This window comes from Setaria viridis, chromosome 1 (genome assembly GCF_005286985.2).
Source record: "Setaria viridis chromosome 1, Setaria_viridis_v4.0, whole genome shotgun sequence".
NCBI classification, from domain to species: domain Eukaryota; kingdom Viridiplantae; phylum Streptophyta; class Magnoliopsida; order Poales; family Poaceae; genus Setaria; species Setaria viridis.
Genome location: NC_048263.2, coordinates 31,903,226 through 31,920,394, shown reverse-complemented (window position 1 = coordinate 31,920,394; position 17,169 = coordinate 31,903,226). Strand labels below are relative to the sequence as shown.

Genomic DNA, 17,169 nt, shown 5'->3' with positions numbered 1-17,169 from the left:
ATGATTGGGACTGGGATACATGATTCCTATCTCACATTCTCACCTGAGCTTGTTTTTGGGGTGGGAAATAAGCTATGCCCGAGAATATAGAGGTTGTACACATTATATGCAATTTAGTCAATCACAGCGTTCATCCCTTGGTCGTCGCGGCGGCGGTTGTCGTGACGGTTATCTTCCTTACGGTAGTCGTTCCGGCGAGGCCATTTGTATTCCACGGCGTCGAGCTCTTTCTTGAGGACCGTGTAGTCCCGAAGATTGTGGCGTGCGTCCTTGTGGAAGGAGCACGGGGCGTTCAACATATCGTCGAACTCCTCCTGGAGGAAGGTTGTTTGTCTCGCAGTGTCGCCTTCGGTGGCGAGGACCTCAGGGGCCCTCTTCCGAGGTCAGAAAGGCTCCGGCCTAGGCTGGCGCTGGTGGTCTTGATGGGTCGGCGGTTTGTCATCATCGTTGTGGCGGTGCTTGCCGTTTTGGAATTGGACGTGCTCAGCCTCATCTGTGTCGGCATGGAGGTTGACGATCTGCATCATGTGTCCGACCATCTTTGGATCGACCTAGACATAGTGCGGAACATCGATCTGTTCTTGAGGCCGGTCCGGAAGTACCAGATGACGTTGTGGTCTTCAACACCGGCCAGCATGTTGCGGTTGTCAAAGAAGTGGTTGACGTACTCACAGAGAGTTTCGTTTTTCCGCTGGCGGACTTGGCCGAGGTCTTGCGTGCTTCTGGGTTAGGCGTATGTAGCCTGGTAGTTCTGGGTGAAGGCTCTGGCGAGCTGGCCCCATGTATCGATGCAGCCTCGTGGGAGGTTTTTGAGCCATAGGAGAGCTGCGCTTCCCGTCACCACCGGGAAGTAGGTGGCCATCTGGTCTTAGGGCCGTGCGCAGCCTTGATCGCGGTGCAGTATGTCTTCAGCTAGATCTTCGGGTTGGAGCGACCGTCGTACTTCTCGTTGATGGCGGGCTTGAAGGTGGGTGGCCACTGGACAACCCTGAGGCGGGAGGGAGGGGGGTGAACGCGGCAAACCCGTCGATGTCCATGTCGTCATCTCTCCATGCGTCGTTGTCATGCTGGGGTGGGTTGTAGGCATTGCCTGGGGCACCGTAGCGGCAGTCATAATCGTCGCGGCGGTGTAGCTCCTGCTCCTGGTGGTTGCAGGCCTCCTGGTCCGTGTTGTGGTTTGGTTGATTACCGACCCCTGGAGCACCGAAGTCGTGGTCGTACTGGGCGCGCCGGCGGAGCTCCACCTCATCCCGCTCCTGGTGACGGTTGTTGAGCTCACCATGGAGGTCGCGGTAGTTGCGGGGATTGTCTCGGAGATCACGGTCAGGTTGCCAACCAGGCCGACCGCGACGTTCACCATCTCCTCATCCATCACGGCGGCAATTGTCGCGGTGGTGGTTATCTGATCGGCGATCGTCGTCGTCAGAGTGGTGGTCGTTGCTTTGGGACTGCTCCACCTCCTCCTCTTGAATGGGTTCCAGCCGACCTCCCCTGCAGCAGCCGTGATCAGTTCCGCTGTGATCGGATCTACTCTGAGTAGATTGGCTTCGGGAGTGCCGGGTAGATTTAGATCTGGAGTGTGATGATTGGCTTCTTGAGCGTGCTGGGGCCTGGGGCCTCTTCTCAATCTGGGCGTTGGCGACACGGATGCGCACCCGGATCCTTTGTAGTTGCTCCGAGCCCGGAAGATTTTCCAGATCAGCAAAGATAGCCCCCAGGTTGGCCTGGGGTGCGATGAAGACGTCATGACCGGCCTGTTCTAGGTCGGCATGCAGATTGTGGGCGCGTAAGGGGTTGGGGGCCTGCGCTGACCTCCAGCGTCCCCTTGGTCGCAGTTGTCAGCGTTGGGTCGGACCGGTGGGACAGGAGGCGCACCGGTCGCCGTGGCGGCGGCGGGTGACTGACGGGTCGGGATGTTGGCTTGCTCCCCCTGGCGCATTACCGCACGATCCTGATTTTTGGAGTTGCGGCCCTCTTCCTGAGAAGAGGTTTCACCATCTCGGGGTGGCTCGTCCTCTGAGACGAAGACCTCCCTGTCTGGTGGGGTGTTGGCTATTCTCTTCGCCTTCATCATAGGAGTTTGGAGTTAGGGCGAGGTCTGAAAACTAGGTGGGTTCGGGTGGGTCGTCAGATTAGATCTGGAACATCAGTGCTTCCGAAGCAGAGCTGGATTGGGTTGGTGAGGAAGTACTTCATGCTCTTGGGGAAGATGACGCTGGAGCGGGATGCTATCGAGCTCGCTAGAGAGGATCTCACGATCACCCCTACCTGGCGCGCCAACTGTCGGATTTAGTGACCGGAAGTCCACCAGGGGGTGCCCAGGTGGTAGATTTGTAGATGAGAGAGATTGCAAGACCAAGAACTCGAATAGTAACACATAGACGCAAGGTTTAGATAGGTTCGAGCCTCCAGAGAGTAATACCCTACGTCATGTGTTTTGGTGGATTTTATTGCTAATCGCAGATACGAGGAGTTGAGGTGCCCCAAGAGGACGTCCCTGGCCACCTTATATAGGCTGACGACCTATGGTTACAATCAGATAGGATCTAATCCTAGTCGGTTGTTACAAGAAAATCAATTTGAGTCGGTTTCCAACGAGTATCCCATAATATCCGGGCGGATTCTGTTCGCCCGATCTCCCGACTTGTGCTCCATACGTCTTCATACTTTACCCCACACGTCATGGTCAGGTGGAGCCCACCTGTCAGGCCGGCCAGTATCCTGGTTGGTGGGGACCTGTGGGTGTCCTCATCCCTGGTCACCCCTTTATTTTTATAGCCCATATTAATATTACCAAACATAGGTTAAGGACTTAAGGTTAGTCTTGTAAAAAACAGGAGAATGAAAAATACAGTGATTTTAATTCTTAGGCATACAATCATTTTCATAACGCACTATCATTTCCCGTTCGGCAGTTCCCATTCCAACTTGCTCCAAAACGTCACTTTTTAGGGATGTTTGGATAGCTCTTGCAAAAATTTACGTGTCACATCGGATGTTTGGATGGTAATTAGGAGTATTAAACATAAGCTAATTATAAAACTAATTGCACAGATGAATTCTAATTCACGAGATGAATCTATTAAACCTAATTAGTTCATTATTTGATAATGTGGTGCTACAGTAACCATTTACTAATGATGGATTAATTAGCCTTAATAGATTCGTCTTGCGAATTAGCACAGAAGTTTTGCAATTAATTTTATAATTAACTCATGTTTAGTCCTCCTAATTAGCATCTAAATATTTGATGTGACACTGCTAAAGTTTAGCACTTATCTAAACACCCCTTTGTTAGCCGTTGGGTTGGGTTCCAAACGTAAGAGGCCGAAGTGTTGACTGGATGGGCCGAGCATACATACGAGGTTGGACCGGGGTCCAGGGCCTCAACAGTCAACACCCCCAGCCACCGCCTGCCTTGGCGGCCGTCCGTCCCCATCGGCCTCGCCTTCGCCGTAAAACCCTAGGTGCCCCCCCGCCTCCCATCGCTCTCCTGCGCGATCCGCCTTTGGTCTCCAGATGCAGGCGTCCGCGCGCCTCTCGTCCTCCGCCGCCTCCAAGAAGGGTGAGTGGATTGCGCCTCCCGTGTTCAATCGAAGCTCTGAGGTTTTAGCCGCTGCTATGGTGTGTTTCCTTGCCTGAGGTATTTTTTTTTCTTTCCTTCCCCCCCACAGTGATAGCGGGTGTCTCTAGCCCGATCACACGGTCGTGCTACCGGACCTCCCGGGGGAAGGCGCATGCGGCGCCGCTGTCTGCGCAGGAGCCGCCACCGAAGGGTCAGAAGAGGATTACCAAGCAGGAGAGGAGGGTCAGGATAGTGGAATTTGTTGACAAGTAGGTGACTATTTCTCACTCTCGTTTCTGGTTTTAGCTTATCTTTTAGTCCAAAAAGTAGCAAGTGTATAGCTTTTGGCTCGCTAGCATTTCTTGTTTCAACTTTGGCTAGTTGTGCATTAAGGATCGGCATTTCTGTATTGTTTCATTGGTTGGAACTTGCAATTTAGAAATTAATCTGGGAAATGTAGCAGAGATCATGCGGATTTGTAGGAATCTGATAAATAGGTGGCAACCGTGCCTAGAGGTTACAATTGTTTGGTTCTGATTCAGTTATGCCTCATGACTCTTAAACCGCACGTCTCTTTGTTGTTCTGTTTAGTGCAGGTTTAGGGCTTCAAATGATGGCAAGTTTCCTAGTATAACAAATGCTCGTCAGCAAGTTGGAGGCTCTTACTACACGGTGCGTGTGATACTTCAGGAATTGAAATATAATCATGCAAAATTACCACTGGGTAATGCTAAGGCAGCTCCACTTCAAGGAACAGTTGAAGTTGCTGAGCACTCTGGGCCTAAGGATGAAGCTATGGTGGCTCAACTTAAAGGAACACCTGAATTCGCTGAGCACTCAAGACCTAAGGATGACAGTGTAAAAAGTCCGTACAACTGCGACAGCCTCAAAAGTAGTAAGGAGATTCAGGATGTAGATGATATGCTAATATCCCAGAAAGATGATGCTACAAGTACTGGAATCGTGGAAAAGGTACACCCTTCTCTGTTGTCTTTATATTCAAAATATACTGTTCACTATCTCATTTGGCATTTGTTAGACATTTCTATTGGACAATCGAACGCATGGTTCAGTAGTGTATATGCCTTGTTTTGTTCACCTGTTGCCAACAGCCTTATTTTTTAAATGGTAATGTTATGCTGCTACGCAGACTGAAACTTGGAAATCAGTGGGCTCTTCTCATCACAATGTAGAAACAGAAGCTGCTAAGCATGATTTGAACACTTCAGAAACCTTGAAGACTGCAGATGACCCAACTTTATCTGATCAAACAGAAAGTGAGAGCATGAAGGTCATAACGGTATGAAGTCGAACTATCTTCTGGAGATCATCAATTTGTGTTTAACAAAGATTTTTGTAGACATTTCCTCAAAATCATCATGAATGTGCAGAACAAATCTTATGTATCTTTGGGAGTGGAGGCGCAATCGGACCCTGGAAACCAGCAAAGGAATACAGAAGCTAGCAAATTAGCTCTGGAGAATACAGAAAAAATCCTGAATGCAAGTGAATCAAGTGTGTCAGATCAAAGTGGAAGTGACAAGGTGGTCAAGGCAAACATACATGACAGGTATTACCCTCTTAGGCTATTACATATTTACATGCAATATTCTTTTCGTTAATGTCATTAAAACCAACATGTCAACAAGACATTTGCTAAGCTTTAATATGATATAACTTGCTATCCCTGTATATTTTAGTTCTTTTGGTATGATCAACTACTGGGACTTAGCAAGAGGACTACTTCATTTGTTTAGTACATTCAGATAGCTCAGACTATGGAATATGAATCTTCCCTTGGATAGCTAATTCAGACTATGGAAGATGAATCTTCCCTTGGACATCGGTAGAATTGTTGTTAACTAGCTGGTGATTGTAAAGTTCCTGGATTCCATAGATTTATACCGACGACTGACTCCATAATTTATTCCAAGTCATTATGATTTGAGTGAACAGTTTATTCATGTAACATCAAGAACCTTGTGACTTAAGAGTTTTTATCAGAAAGGCTGAACCAGTTGGTTTCTGACTGACTTGACCCAGACTGGTTTCTGGATGGATCAGGCGCTGCCTGAAATGTTATGGAGCTGCCTGGCTAGCGACCAGGAACTAGGTTTGGGATACCTTTAAAAACCTTGGGTCAGAACACAAGGCTAAAATTGTTTGTTGAGCTGCTCTGGTTTCTAGGCTAGTTAAACACATCCTGGCCATTCATTGTTAGGACAGGACACATTTCATTTCCTATTCTCAGTGTGACAGAGATCATAATTTCAGCCATTCATTGTTTGATGCATAGCAGCAGGAAGCTTTGCAGAGCAGCCTCACTTTGTTTGATACAACCTGTTGCTTTTAAATACTGATGTTCGATGCCATGGTAACTTCTTGTATTTATTTGGTGTTATGCAGAGAGCACAACCCAAAGCATGAGCCTGAGGAATCCCCAAGCACGGGTCTTTTTGGCAGTTTGAAATCTTTTGCCTATGGCTTCAGGAACTTCTGGAAAAAGCTGTGAATCTGCTGTCGTTTCAGCTGCAATCTAACACGCATGGAGCCCCCCTCTTGCCTTCATCAATTTCTTGGCCTGGACCGAATTGTAATTTTTCTGAAGGCTACAGAATTAATAACCTTATCCCTCTTTAGCTTTTGTGATACCTGAGTAATTTGTAAAGTTTTTTTTTATGGCAGTGTTTTAGTCCCCGCTAGTAGGCTGCTATGCTGCTTTGACAATAGATAGGAGTGTTAGTACTGCATAGTTCGCATGGTATCCAAATGCTGGTCATACTTATATTTGTCATGCTCGAACGCCTGGACTGCCATTTTTTTTAACTCTGTAGCAGAGTTTTGTGCCATCTTGCGATACAGTAATTCTACTCCAAATTGTTTTCCTGGAAGTAACGCACGGAATGCGTAAGAACTTTCTTTGGACAGCTGATATCGAACTGATAAAAAAAAACATTGATTGATCGAAAGCAAATTTAGCGTTCACCATTTTTCAGAGGAATTTAGCATTCACCTGTGCGGTTACTAAAAATGCAAAGAACGTTTTATGGATAGCAGCAACATTAAAGCAGCTTTTCATTGAATCCTGGTGCAAAGCATAGCCCAATAACAGTACAAAAAACCTAATATACAATCTACATGTGGCCTTAGAGATTACTTCTGCGACTTGTTTGGAATGCAGAAATCTCACAGGAAACAGTTCAGTTCCCACGGTTGGAAACTTTACACATCCTAAATGAGACTATTCTTCATCTGAACTCTCGTAAGCTAAACCAAGCAAGCTTCCAGCTGCGTTCTGTTGCTTAGCCACCGATGGCTCATCTGGCCTTGGCACCGTATACTCAGCATTGACAGTCCCATGAGATGATCCCTTCTCACCCAAAGGTGGTTCCAATTGATTCTGCGATGAAGATAACTTGCTGACAGAATCTTCTTCACATTGATTAGTCTTATTGCTATCTGCTGGCTGTGAAGGGCTGCTAACTTTTGGCCGCTTTGGTTTGATCCCAACAATGTGCTTCAAGAGATCCTGTTGCCTGCCCAGAAAGCAAGCACCCAATCATAAGAACAAAAAGGTATTGCAGATGGAAGTAGCGGCTATCTTGCAAGCAATTTACCTTATATCACTTTTAGGCTTAGGTTCAACACGAAGAGCCACTGGGACAGCAGGTGTAGAATCAGCTAAGATTGCTGCTTTGTAATGTCAGTGTTAAGGAAAGCAAAGACAGGAACTTATACATCATGTTATCTGTTTTCCACTATTCCAACCAAATGAATCTGAATTGAAAATATGTGAAAGTTTCATGCTAAGAAAGATCAATTGAACCATATTATATTCTGAAGTGTATAACAGGAAAAGCGAGGTTATGATATTTAATAAGGATATCTTAAAGGCAGCAAATGCCCGCTTCTCCGTACGACGGAGAAGACGCTCCGCATCTTCCTCAGCTTCCATTTGCTCTTTTAGGTAAAGCAAATCATCGCTATCCAATGCTGAAGAACACAAAGGTATAGGCAACAAGGTTAAATGGCGAGTTTACATGAGTCTTCCTATAAAAAAAGCACGAAATACCTCCTCGTCCATGAAGGTAGCCTCCCCTCTCACCAGCAACTTCTTGCATCTGTTGGTATCAACCGCCGAGTAGAGAGCCAAAATCCCTGTCAGGGCATGTTATAAGAACATTGTACATTGACACCTATTGGAAGTGCATAGTGATGGGATCAAGCTTTCAAGAAAAAGCAAGGTATCTTCATGTACAAATTAGCATTGGTCTGAGAATAGAATGCACCACCTGAACCTAAGACAACCCCTAATTTTATCTTTTCACAATGGAGAAGCCAGCACAATTGTATCTGTAGGATGCAGATGCAAAACATAAAGATCCACAGAGCACTCAGAGGTCACAAACAGATCAAATACATAGAAGGTTCACTGAGACACAACAATGTCTTATACATGTAAAAACTGAAGGTCTATGCTTATTAACAACTGTAAATTGTCAGCAAACCAACTACACTGGCAAGCTACAATTTGCTGTCACTATTCAAAATTGGTTCTTAACAACCTCATTTAAGTAAAAACAAGTTGAAAGGGTAGTGTCCTCATGTCCTGCCTTATCTACTTCTCCACCAATCCATGTAAGAAATCAAGTCAACACTAAGACACAACAAACAATACCCGAAATTGGCATGTTCACCGAAATTCAGCAGCCAACAGCACGAATTGCCTGCACCTCTAAAGCAAACCTGCCAAGAGAGTACCATTGCTACACTTTTCATCAAACGAAGTAGAAAACTAAACACCTAACTAAAATGATGCCACAGTTTAACATGTCTACATTTAAGCAAGAAAATCCCAAAAGGCTAAAACAAACATACAGCACAGCAAAACGGTAATGCCGCGGCAGCGGTTGCAAGACGATTCGGTCTAACCTTTGCAACCATGCGCTGGAAGGTGATGTCCTCATCATCGATCTTGTCCTTCCCCTTCCCAAACTTCCTATCTGCACATGCACACAGGGCCGAACACCTCACTCAGGAATTCGATGCGAAAATCCGAAGGGGAGAAAACAGGGGTGGGGTAACTCAGGAATCGGTGGGAGCGAAAGGAGGCGCACACCTTTGGGGTCGCTGAGATTGGTGTACTCGCGGACCTCGCGCCCGGACATGGCTGGGGTGCCTGGGGCAGACGACCGGCGGGGGCGAAACCCTAACCCTGGCTCCGAGCGGAAGCTTCGAGACTAGTCGCGCGGGCGCATCCGGATTATCCCGTTTCGGCTGTCCGTGTGAGGAAGGGGAACGAGGTGGTCTGAGTCTGACTCGCGTAGTGACTCTAGTGAGCACTGGGCCCTGGGCCTGAGGCCCAGTTTGGATCCAAAACCGACATCTGGACCTGGTTAAGAAAATAGGGTCCGATCCCCATCCATTCATTGAGAAGAGACGGCTCAGATTGATTGCCACATATTCTTCACTTGCTTGAAGTTTGATCCGATATTCTGATCGAATAGTATGAACGTATGATCACATTGAAGGCAGATAATGGTAGTCAGCTCATGTAACAGCATGTATCGTTAATGTGAAAAAACTCTGTGTAAATGCAACATGTATCGTCGGTGTGAAGGATTCTGCTTGTTAAATCATAGGTCCGTTATCTCAAGGAGAAACATTTCCATCTGTTCTTCAGATGATACAATCCATCAGCATAATACAAGATTGTCAGATGCTGATTCCAACGTAATGCAATATGCTAATATATTTGATCCATGCAATATTTAGGCCACATCTGCTCCTATTTCTGCCGTGTATGATACGAGATCACCTGCTCTGGTTCCTGAAACTGACCAAATTGTAGAACTTCTGCAGAAAAACTGTGGCGACCCCGACTATAGGAATATTACTTTGCTGAGTATACCCTGCTTATTTCGAAGGACCTCATATCTTTGATTTTGGTTCTCTGGACCATGCTGGAGGCAGAACTTTGAGGTTAGACTTCTCAGCTTCCTCGTCATTTTCCTCTTCTTCTAGAATCTCCTTGATGAATGCCTCTTTGTTTCCTCTGATGCAGTTCTGCAAGGCAATGAAGGGGTCGACACAGTCTGAACCCTGCAGAGCAAGACCAAACAAGTTACTAATTTTATTCAGGGGAACTCCGGCACAAATGAACAGCTACTAACGGAAGTGGATAGCCATCTACAATTTGGATCAGAAAGTAAACCTGGTAATAAAATTATACAAGTGCCGTAGATGATGGAAGTAAAAATACAACAAGCTCCCCTTTTCCAGGAAAGTTAAATCAAGATTACTAATCAAGTAATCATTCACATAAGAGAACAGCTTCAAAGGATTTTTCTTATGTAACATCATTCAACAGTAACTAGAATATCAAAATTAAAACAACAAATCCTTGACAAGTATAGACAGAACGAACAATGTATCAACTAGTTGTTAGGAGCAACAGAGATATGAACACATAAAAAACAGAGGATACCAACAGACAGAAAGGGCAAAAACATGTAGGATAAACAAGCAGCTTACTAAAAATGCAGAATTACTAGGATTTCATCTACGATTCACCCTGTGTAAGTCAGAAAGGTTTCTGAAATTTACTAAATCAACCTTCTCTTCTTTGGTACTCTTGAGATAGCATGAAAATGCATCAATAAATTGGCTTCCACAAGGACCTCTTTTCAAGTCATCTAAACATGGACACTCCAGAGCTTTCTGCACTGTAACATCAATTGACTGCAAAGGTGAATGAAGCAATTTCAAATTCAGTTTTGTCTCCATAATTTCACACATCTGACATCTATCTAAAATCAAGATACGAGTTCTTACCTCCTCATTGCTTCCTCCATCAAAAGCCAATGCTTCTGCATTTAAAACATGAATTAGTGCAATGCATGCCGTAGCACGCTCCAAAAATCCAAACCAAGAAAGATATTCTATGCAGGTTCACACATTTTTCAACATCCATAATAGAATATCAAGGGATATAACCTTGGTTGATACATCATCTGGGATAATGTTGTTCCTTTTATCTAAAGGGAATATGAAGGTATAGAGCAGTTTTCCATTACCTAGTCGGATGCAGTGCTACAATGACCTGATACCCATACCAACACTAGATTATACTCATTTAACTAGAGTTATGAATGATGAATCTAGAAGAGATGCAATGCACCGGGCATATGATTCTTTCATAGAAAAAAAAACAAAAATAGTCGGGAGTGAAAAGGATAAGAAAGTGGGTAATAATAAGAGACAGGAACAAAATAAAAACAGAATCACCTGCGGCTAACGCCTCAATGCCGGGTGAGGGCGGCAGGCGAGATGAAGGGGCTGGCCCGGCTGCCGCCACCGGAGGCCCTTCTCCGCCGGCAGCGCGGCTCCCGTCTCGGTCCATGCGGTGCACCGTTTGGTGGAGGCGGCGCAGGTGAACAGGTGTCTGTGTCTCCCAGCACAGGAGGAGTGGCCGCCGGAGTAGGCGGAGACGGGGAGCGTGGGCTGTGGGCTGGGACTGGGACGGAGGAGAGAGGTGCGTGAAAAAATTGGCGTTCGAGTTGACTGACGACGACTAGGTTCGGCGGCGGCGGCGGCGGGTCATGTGGGCTGGAAGAAAGTTGGACGCTCGGCCCATATAGCATGATTGCCTCTCCAATCCACTTTTATTTTTCATATTTCTTTGTTTTCTTTAGTATCTTTCCATTATGTTTTTAGCTAGTGAATTTGTTTTATGATGAAAAGTAGCTAAATCATTGTATTTTTGTTTCAAATTTAATTCTGTACATCTACTTCCCTTTGTATCTGTTCTCTCCCACACAACAAGCGATGTCCCTTGGCAACATGTTTTTTCTCCACCCACCTTGGTCAGCCCATCTCATACTGGAGTTGTGAATAAGTTTAAAAAAAACTTGAGTTGTGAATTGCGACAGGGATGAGATGAAGCATGTAGTAGAAGCCGAAGCAAAATTGATGACCCAAGTGGCAGGTGAGTTTTGATCATTTTTGTTTCAAAAATTGGCTTGGTATGTCCTCCCGCTTTTTTAAAATATAAAAACATAGGTGTTATTTTTGATGTGATATGGTCTCCAACGCCACATTTTGATTGGTAATATCTCTTTATGCTATATTGTTCATGAACGTAAAAAGGTGCTTTCAGATATGCATATAAAAGAACACGACCCCACCTGCCAGGGTCATAGCGTGCAACAACACGACCATAGCGTGCACGGTGGAAGCATCGGAAGAGCCAGGTTCCGACTGGCCATCATCCAAAGAGTCGACCCCGCCTGCCCGGTTCCGGCGGTTTCACTTTCATCTTCAGCCGTGGGCGGCGATCGGCGAAGCGTCCCGACCGGCGACCGCAAGCACGCGAAGTGTGCACTGTGCCGTTGTCCGTTACGGCGCAGCCGGAGACGCCGAGTTGCCTCTCTTGCCAGAAAGAGTAAACGAAGCCACCAACGCGAGGCTTCCAGTCCAAGCAAGCAAAGGGGGGCAGACCGGCGGAGTCACCACCAGAGAGCGGCCGGCATGGGGATCGTGGAGGCGTGGGTGCGGGAGAAGCCCATCCGCACCTTCCTCGCCCGCCTCGCCCAGCGCCGGGCGGCGGCGGCCGCCGCCTTCCTCGCCTCCTCCACCGCCACCGCGGCCATCGATGGCGAGGGGGGCGGCGAAGGGAGCATCCCGCAGCTCTCCTCCATCGCTAACTCCGTCGTCTCCCGCTGCTCGAGGTACGCGTCTCCGCTCCACACGAATCTACTGCGCTACGGGTTGGGGATAGAAGTTTGATCTGAGCTACCCACCGGTTATTCAAGGATACGCACGGATGATGTTTTTGATCCTGATTGGGGTAGTTACCACAAACTCCGTAGGAGACTAGGATCGCAACAGAAGTACACCCAAATGCAGCAGATTGCTTCTATCCCCGAGCTTGATTGGTACTAGAACTACACAGAACCCTAGTGGACGTTTGCTCGTCCGAGCATTTAATTTTGATGTATATTGATCCTCTGGCAAGGTTTATTCTTCTTGTAAAATTAGTAAAAGTGATGGAGCGAACAACATGGCTACACCAGTCATTTACAATTAGTCCTTACAGAAATCTAATAAGAGTGACATTATCTATTGCTGGACATGTGCACTTCACACTTCAAGTTCAATACTTTTGCCAGAGTTCACACTTAGTTTCTAGACTGTACCTCATTAGGTTTGGGCATATCGTGAACGGGGTTATCAAGCAACACAAAATAGCCACAACTAGATCAACTAAAGGTGAATCCACCTTTTAATAAACCAAATTATATGCAATGAGGGATGTCGTTATTGGCATTAGTATTTAAAAAGCGCATTATCCTATATCTCCTCAAGTTCACATTTAACCATAATGATGCTGTTGTTGGCAAGATCTTTTTCAGATCCTGTCACATTGCTCAGTTATGAAGTGAAGTGCTTAGTTTCCTAACTTTAACAATTTCAGGATTCTTGCTATTTCAACTGAAAACTTACAGCAAAGCTTTGGGACTGATTTCCCTCATAACTGTAATGAGCCCAATACATATGCAAGAGAGCTTTTAGAGTATTGCTGCCACAAAGCTCTTCATGAAGTTACTACACGTCCAGACTATTTGGCTGATAAGAATCTTCGCCGCTTGATGTTTGATATGATGCTTGCATGGGAAACCCCAGGCTCTGAGGATGCATCAGTAGAAAATGTGAGAAATCTTCAAGGCTCCATTCTTTTGTGAGCAACTATTTTTCGGCGCCTTATTCATCATATGGATATCTTTGAAAGGAAAATAGATAAATAACTTTGTGATTATACCTTCGTTTTCCTTAGATAGCTTTCACAGTGTTCTAGTTTACTTGATGAATTTTGTTATTCTCTCTTGCTGCTGTGATGGTCAGGGTTCTATTGTGCGTGATTCCCTTGAGATTGAAGATGAGGATGAGGGATCAATTTTTTATGCAAATTCCACAAACTTGGCTGTTCAAGTATCTTTTTTGAATCTGCACCTCTCTTTTTTTTAATACTCGTAACTAATTATTCTATGGCAATACAAATGATAATTGTGGTGTTCATTTTTAGGTTGATGACAAGAAGACAGTCGGGCTAAATGCTTTTGCACGAATAGCACCTTCATGCCCAATAATAGCTGACTTAGTTACTGTCCACAATCTGTTTGATGTACTTACAAGTTCATCTGGAGGCCGATTGCACTTTCTTGTTTATGACAAGTATCTCAAGAGTTTAGACAGGTAATTAACAGAACCTTTTAAATTGTTGAGATTTCAAGATCTATCCTACCTGTCTTTTGTTAATGCATATATTGTGTTTGTGCATAAATATATGAAATCTTCATGATTGAAATGATGATTCCAAGTAAGCTAAACATACCTAGTTAACCCTCTCCGCACCTGGAATTGCAAAAGAAGTACATTTCTTTGTTGTAGCATTGTGCTTAGGTTCTGATGTTTGCACTCGGATCTCGAATTCAGGATATTTATTTGATAGAGGAAAAGAGGAAATTTAGGGCTGTGGATCTTCAATAGTGCATGATGCTATAATTGATCCAATTAGATGTACTAAGAGCATTATGTTGTTATTTATAGGGAACTGAGGTCTGTGAAAGGTATCATGCAATCGCCACTTGCTTCGAGTCTTCATCTTGATGCTGGAGAGTGTATATTAGCTATTGATGGAGACAAGCCTATTCATCCTGTTTTGCAACATATCGGGATATCAGCATGGCCAGGTGAATTGATTAATCGCTATACAATTTCTCAATTGGCAGGCACGCTTCACTTTGGAAAGACATTAATATTTGCATTCTTTTTGGCAGGAAGATTGGTCCTCACAACACATGCTCTTTATTTTCAGAGTATCAGAGTGGGTTATGGTGATAATATTGTTAAATACGACTTGGCAACAGATTCAAATCAAGTGATTAAGCGTGATTTGACTGGACCACTGGGTGTTCGCCTCTTTGATAAAGCTGTGATGTACAAATCAAGCACTTTGTAAGTATTAAAAGGGAGAAGCATTCTCCAATACCCATTTTCTTGGATTCTCTGCAGTTATCATTTGGTGGGTTGCCTTCAAAACTAACAGCACCTTATTTTACAGGACAGATCCAATTTATTTCGATTTCCCTGAATTAGGAGGTCCTTCACGAAGGGACTATTGGTTAGCAATTACCCGTGAAGTATTGCAGGTGAACAGATTTATCAGGAAGTTCAATCTTGGAGATGTTCAGAGAGCAGAAGCACTCTCAAAAGCTATCCTGGGCATCTTGAGATACTCTGCTGTCAAAGAAGCTTTTCATATTGCTCCTTCCCACTTCAAGACAACACTTACCTTTAGCTTAGCAGAAAAGCTTCCGAAAGGAGACATGGTCTTAGAAGCACTGTATAATAACTACTTCCAACTCTTGGACTCTTCATTGAGCCATTTAGCAACTGATTCTGCAGTCGACAAAATGCCAGAAAACCATTCTGTACCATTTTCCTTGTATGCTCTCTCTAGAATGGGGTTTCTTCTGCTGAAGAGAAAAGATGAAACTGAAAAGGAAATAAGCTTTTGTGCTGTTTGCTTTGGTGTAACAAAATCTCTGGAGGCTGCTCTAGAAGAGTCAATTTGTTACTCTGAGAGAATAGAGTCAGCACGTGCTACAGTAGACCAAGTAAAGGTGGAAGGCATTGATGCAAATCTTGCCCTCATGCAGGTGTGTATTATAAGTTATTTTAAATTTCTACTCCCTCTGTTCCAAATTGTAGGTCGTTTTGGCATTTCTAGATTCATAGCTTTTGCTATGCACCTAGATATATATTATGTCTAGATACACAATAAAAGTTATGAATCTAGAAATCCTAAAACAACCTACAATTCGGGACAGAAAGATACTTGGCTTGGCCATCCTAATATTTGCCTTTTGGGCACATGCAATGTGTAGGAAGTAAGCTTCCCCATTGCCCAGGTTTGAATTATAAAACATGTTGATTTGGATGCAGGAAATACTTTTATATTTCATATTAGTTCTTTGGCGGAATTCCTTGCTTTTTCACATTGCCCAAGCTTATTTCTCAAATGATTATACTTCAGTAGCAAGGTGATTTGCATTCTGATGATCGCACTATATTGCAGGAGTTACTCTTCCCTTTAATTCAAGTAGGCAAGATCGTTTACTCTCTCAGCCAGTGGGAAGATCCTTTGAAATCACTTCTATTCTTAGCTTTTATGTTGTATGTTATTCAAAGGTAATTTCATTGTGTCCATTAGATCTTATGAAGTATGCTTATACACACTAATTGAACTTATCCCTTTTGGTTTCACAGGGGTCTTGTCAGTTACATTGTGCCCTTTGTTTTCTTAACTTTTGCTGTTGTCATTCTTTGGCGTAAGTATATTGGAGGTGGAAAACTGTTGGAAGTGCTTGAAGTAAAACCTCCTCCAAGTAAAAATGCTGTTGAGCAAATCTTGATATTGCAGGAGGCTATATCCAAGTTAGAAGATTCTCTACAGGCTGTAAATATTGCTCTCCTGAAGTTCAGATCTGTCTTGTTTGCCTCTGTTCCTAAGGTTTGTCTTTGTTTCTTTGCTTTTTGACATATTTTGCTTCCAATATCTTGGTAGGAACCAGGGTATTAGTCCATTATGGTACACAGGCTAAGAAGGTCCTTGCGCATCCATATGGCCTACCGTAAACAATCTCTTTACATGCCTACCCAATATTTGTTTTACAAGCTCAGACAACTTGGTGATGAGTCGTTGTTTATAACTTCTCAGATTTTGGTTCTGAAGCTCTAGCCCAACATGAATTTATGCCTTTGCAACATTACATATGATTTATTGTGCAGAATTATAAAACAAGGTAGTCTTCTGGACACGAGATTTCCAGTTCGGCAAATGCTAATGTCTATCTTTTGCCCACGCAGGCCACTGAAGTGGTTGCAGCAGTACTTATTGCCGCAGCAACATTTCTTGTCTTCGTACCTTCTAGGCATCTGCTACTTATGTTCGCCCTGGAGTTGTACACGAGGGAGATGCCACTAAGGAAACAGAACACTGAGAAGTTCCGCAGGCGAATTAGGGAGTGGTGGGCTCGCATTCCAGCTGCACCTGTGCAGATGATCAGACCTAACGAAACCAAGAAAAAGAGGTGATCATGGGCTCTCGAAAGGGAAAAGGAGTCCGCTGAATTCCCATTCCCGGTTCAACCTGACCAGCTAACCTGTCCAGATTTTAACCCTGATTGCTCGATATCATCATTGTAGTGAAACTGCTACAGATTAGCGCAGATAACCAATGTAAGGCATTGCTATGGATGTACAATTGTCAAAAGCTTTTTCAAAATCCCCCCCTTGATTGTAAGGCATTATTTGAAGTTAGGATGATAAGGTTCTTGAGCTCCTGATTAATTGGTTCCATGCTGCTCTTCTCCTGTATTGAACAATTTGAACTCTGGCCAAAAAATTGCACTTCTGCCCTGTTGCAAAGCAGTGAAGGTGGTGGCATCTGGACCCGGGAAGGATATATTGTACACGGAACTGAAATGATGCATCCCCATTGTCACTGAAGTGAAGAAGTCCTGTTTTATATTCTGTTTTTT

General features: G+C 44.5%; 4 protein-coding genes across 6 annotated transcripts; 2 read left to right on the top strand and 2 right to left on the bottom strand.

Annotated features, from left to right (window-relative positions):
* Positions 1-3,382: 3,382 nt before the first annotated feature.
* Positions 3,383-6,414, top strand: LOC117863741 (uncharacterized). The gene is made up of 6 exons (XM_034747569.2): positions 3,383-3,565; positions 3,675-3,834; positions 4,162-4,537; positions 4,716-4,865; positions 4,957-5,135; positions 5,972-6,414. The coding sequence occupies exons 1-6, from the start codon at positions 3,520-3,522 to the stop codon at positions 6,075-6,077; spliced, it is 1,017 nt and encodes a 338-aa protein (XP_034603460.1). The 5' UTR covers positions 3,383-3,519; the 3' UTR covers positions 6,078-6,414.
* A 202-nt stretch (positions 6,415-6,616) lies between these two features.
* LOC117863749 (uncharacterized) lies at positions 6,617-9,032 on the bottom strand. The gene is made up of 6 exons (XM_034747583.2): positions 8,685-9,032; positions 8,498-8,568; positions 7,638-7,686; positions 7,452-7,558; positions 7,183-7,262; positions 6,617-7,101 (listed from the first exon to the last, which is right to left on the bottom strand). Exons 1-6 carry the CDS (start codon positions 8,731-8,733, stop codon positions 6,807-6,809), a joined length of 651 nt encoding a protein of 216 aa, XP_034603474.1. The 5' UTR covers positions 8,734-9,032; the 3' UTR covers positions 6,617-6,806.
* Positions 9,033-9,174: 142 nt separating this feature from the next.
* LOC117863770 (mitochondrial intermembrane space import and assembly protein 40 homolog) lies at positions 9,175-11,145 on the bottom strand. Of its 2 annotated transcripts, none has more exons than XM_072294235.1 (4): positions 10,853-11,145; positions 10,400-10,434; positions 10,172-10,306; positions 9,175-9,667 (listed from the first exon to the last, which is right to left on the bottom strand). In XM_072294235.1, exons 1-4 carry the CDS (start codon positions 10,965-10,967, stop codon positions 9,497-9,499), a joined length of 456 nt encoding a protein of 151 aa, XP_072150336.1. In that variant the 5' UTR covers positions 10,968-11,145; the 3' UTR covers positions 9,175-9,496. The 2 variants fall into 2 exon arrangements, with proteins under 2 accessions (XP_072150336.1, XP_034603505.1); XM_034747614.2 differs by having other exon boundaries at positions 10,181-10,306; positions 10,853-11,137.
* A 685-nt stretch (positions 11,146-11,830) lies between these two features.
* Positions 11,831-17,059, top strand: LOC117863698 (uncharacterized). Of its 2 annotated transcripts, XM_034747515.2 has the most exons (10): positions 11,832-12,294; positions 13,041-13,275; positions 13,469-13,555; positions 13,650-13,819; positions 14,174-14,316; positions 14,404-14,581; positions 14,688-15,285; positions 15,705-15,817; positions 15,896-16,139; positions 16,496-17,059. In XM_034747515.2, exons 1-10 carry the CDS (start codon positions 12,095-12,097, stop codon positions 16,721-16,723), a joined length of 2,196 nt encoding a protein of 731 aa, XP_034603406.1. In that variant the 5' UTR covers positions 11,832-12,094; the 3' UTR covers positions 16,724-17,059. The 2 variants fall into 2 exon arrangements, with proteins under 2 accessions (XP_034603412.1, XP_034603406.1); XM_034747521.2 differs by lacking the exon at positions 13,469-13,555 and having other exon boundaries at positions 11,831-12,294.
* The last annotated feature ends 110 nt before the right edge of the window (positions 17,060-17,169 follow it).

Coding starts and splice junctions, on each gene's coding strand:
- LOC117863741 (XM_034747569.2), top strand. CDS start 3,520: ATGCAGGCGTCCGCGCGCCTCTCGTCCTCCGCCGCCTCCAAGAAGG. Junction 3,566..3,674: donor CTCCGCCGCCTCCAAGAAGG/GTGAGTGGATTG, acceptor TCCCCCCCACAG/TGATAGCGGGTGTCTCTAGC. Junction 3,835..4,161: donor ATAGTGGAATTTGTTGACAA/GTAGGTGACTAT, acceptor TGTTTAGTGCAG/GTTTAGGGCTTCAAATGATG.
- LOC117863749 (XM_034747583.2), bottom strand. CDS start 8,733: ATGTCCGGGCGCGAGGTCCGCGAGTACACCAATCTCAGCGACCCCAAA. Junction 8,569..8,684: donor CAATCTCAGCGACCCCAAAG/GTGTGCGCCTCC, acceptor GTGCATGTGCAG/ATAGGAAGTTTGGGAAGGGG. Junction 7,687..8,497: donor TCCAGCGCATGGTTGCAAAG/GTTAGACCGAAT, acceptor TGATACCAACAG/ATGCAAGAAGTTGCTGGTGA.
- LOC117863770 (XM_072294235.1), bottom strand. CDS start 10,967: ATGGACCGAGACGGGAGCCGCGCTGCCGGCGGAGAAGGGCCTCCGGTG. Junction 10,435..10,852: donor CATTGAGGCGTTAGCCGCAG/GTGATTCTGTTT, acceptor TTTTAAATGCAG/AAGCATTGGCTTTTGATGGA. Junction 10,307..10,399: donor ATGGAGGAAGCAATGAGGAG/GTAAGAACTCGT, acceptor TCACCTTTGCAG/TCAATTGATGTTACAGTGCA.
- LOC117863698 (XM_034747515.2), top strand. CDS start 12,095: ATGGGGATCGTGGAGGCGTGGGTGCGGGAGAAGCCCATCCGCACCTTC. Junction 12,295..13,040: donor GTCGTCTCCCGCTGCTCGAG/GTACGCGTCTCC, acceptor TAACAATTTCAG/GATTCTTGCTATTTCAACTG. Junction 14,317..14,403: donor CGGGATATCAGCATGGCCAG/GTGAATTGATTA, acceptor TCTTTTTGGCAG/GAAGATTGGTCCTCACAACA.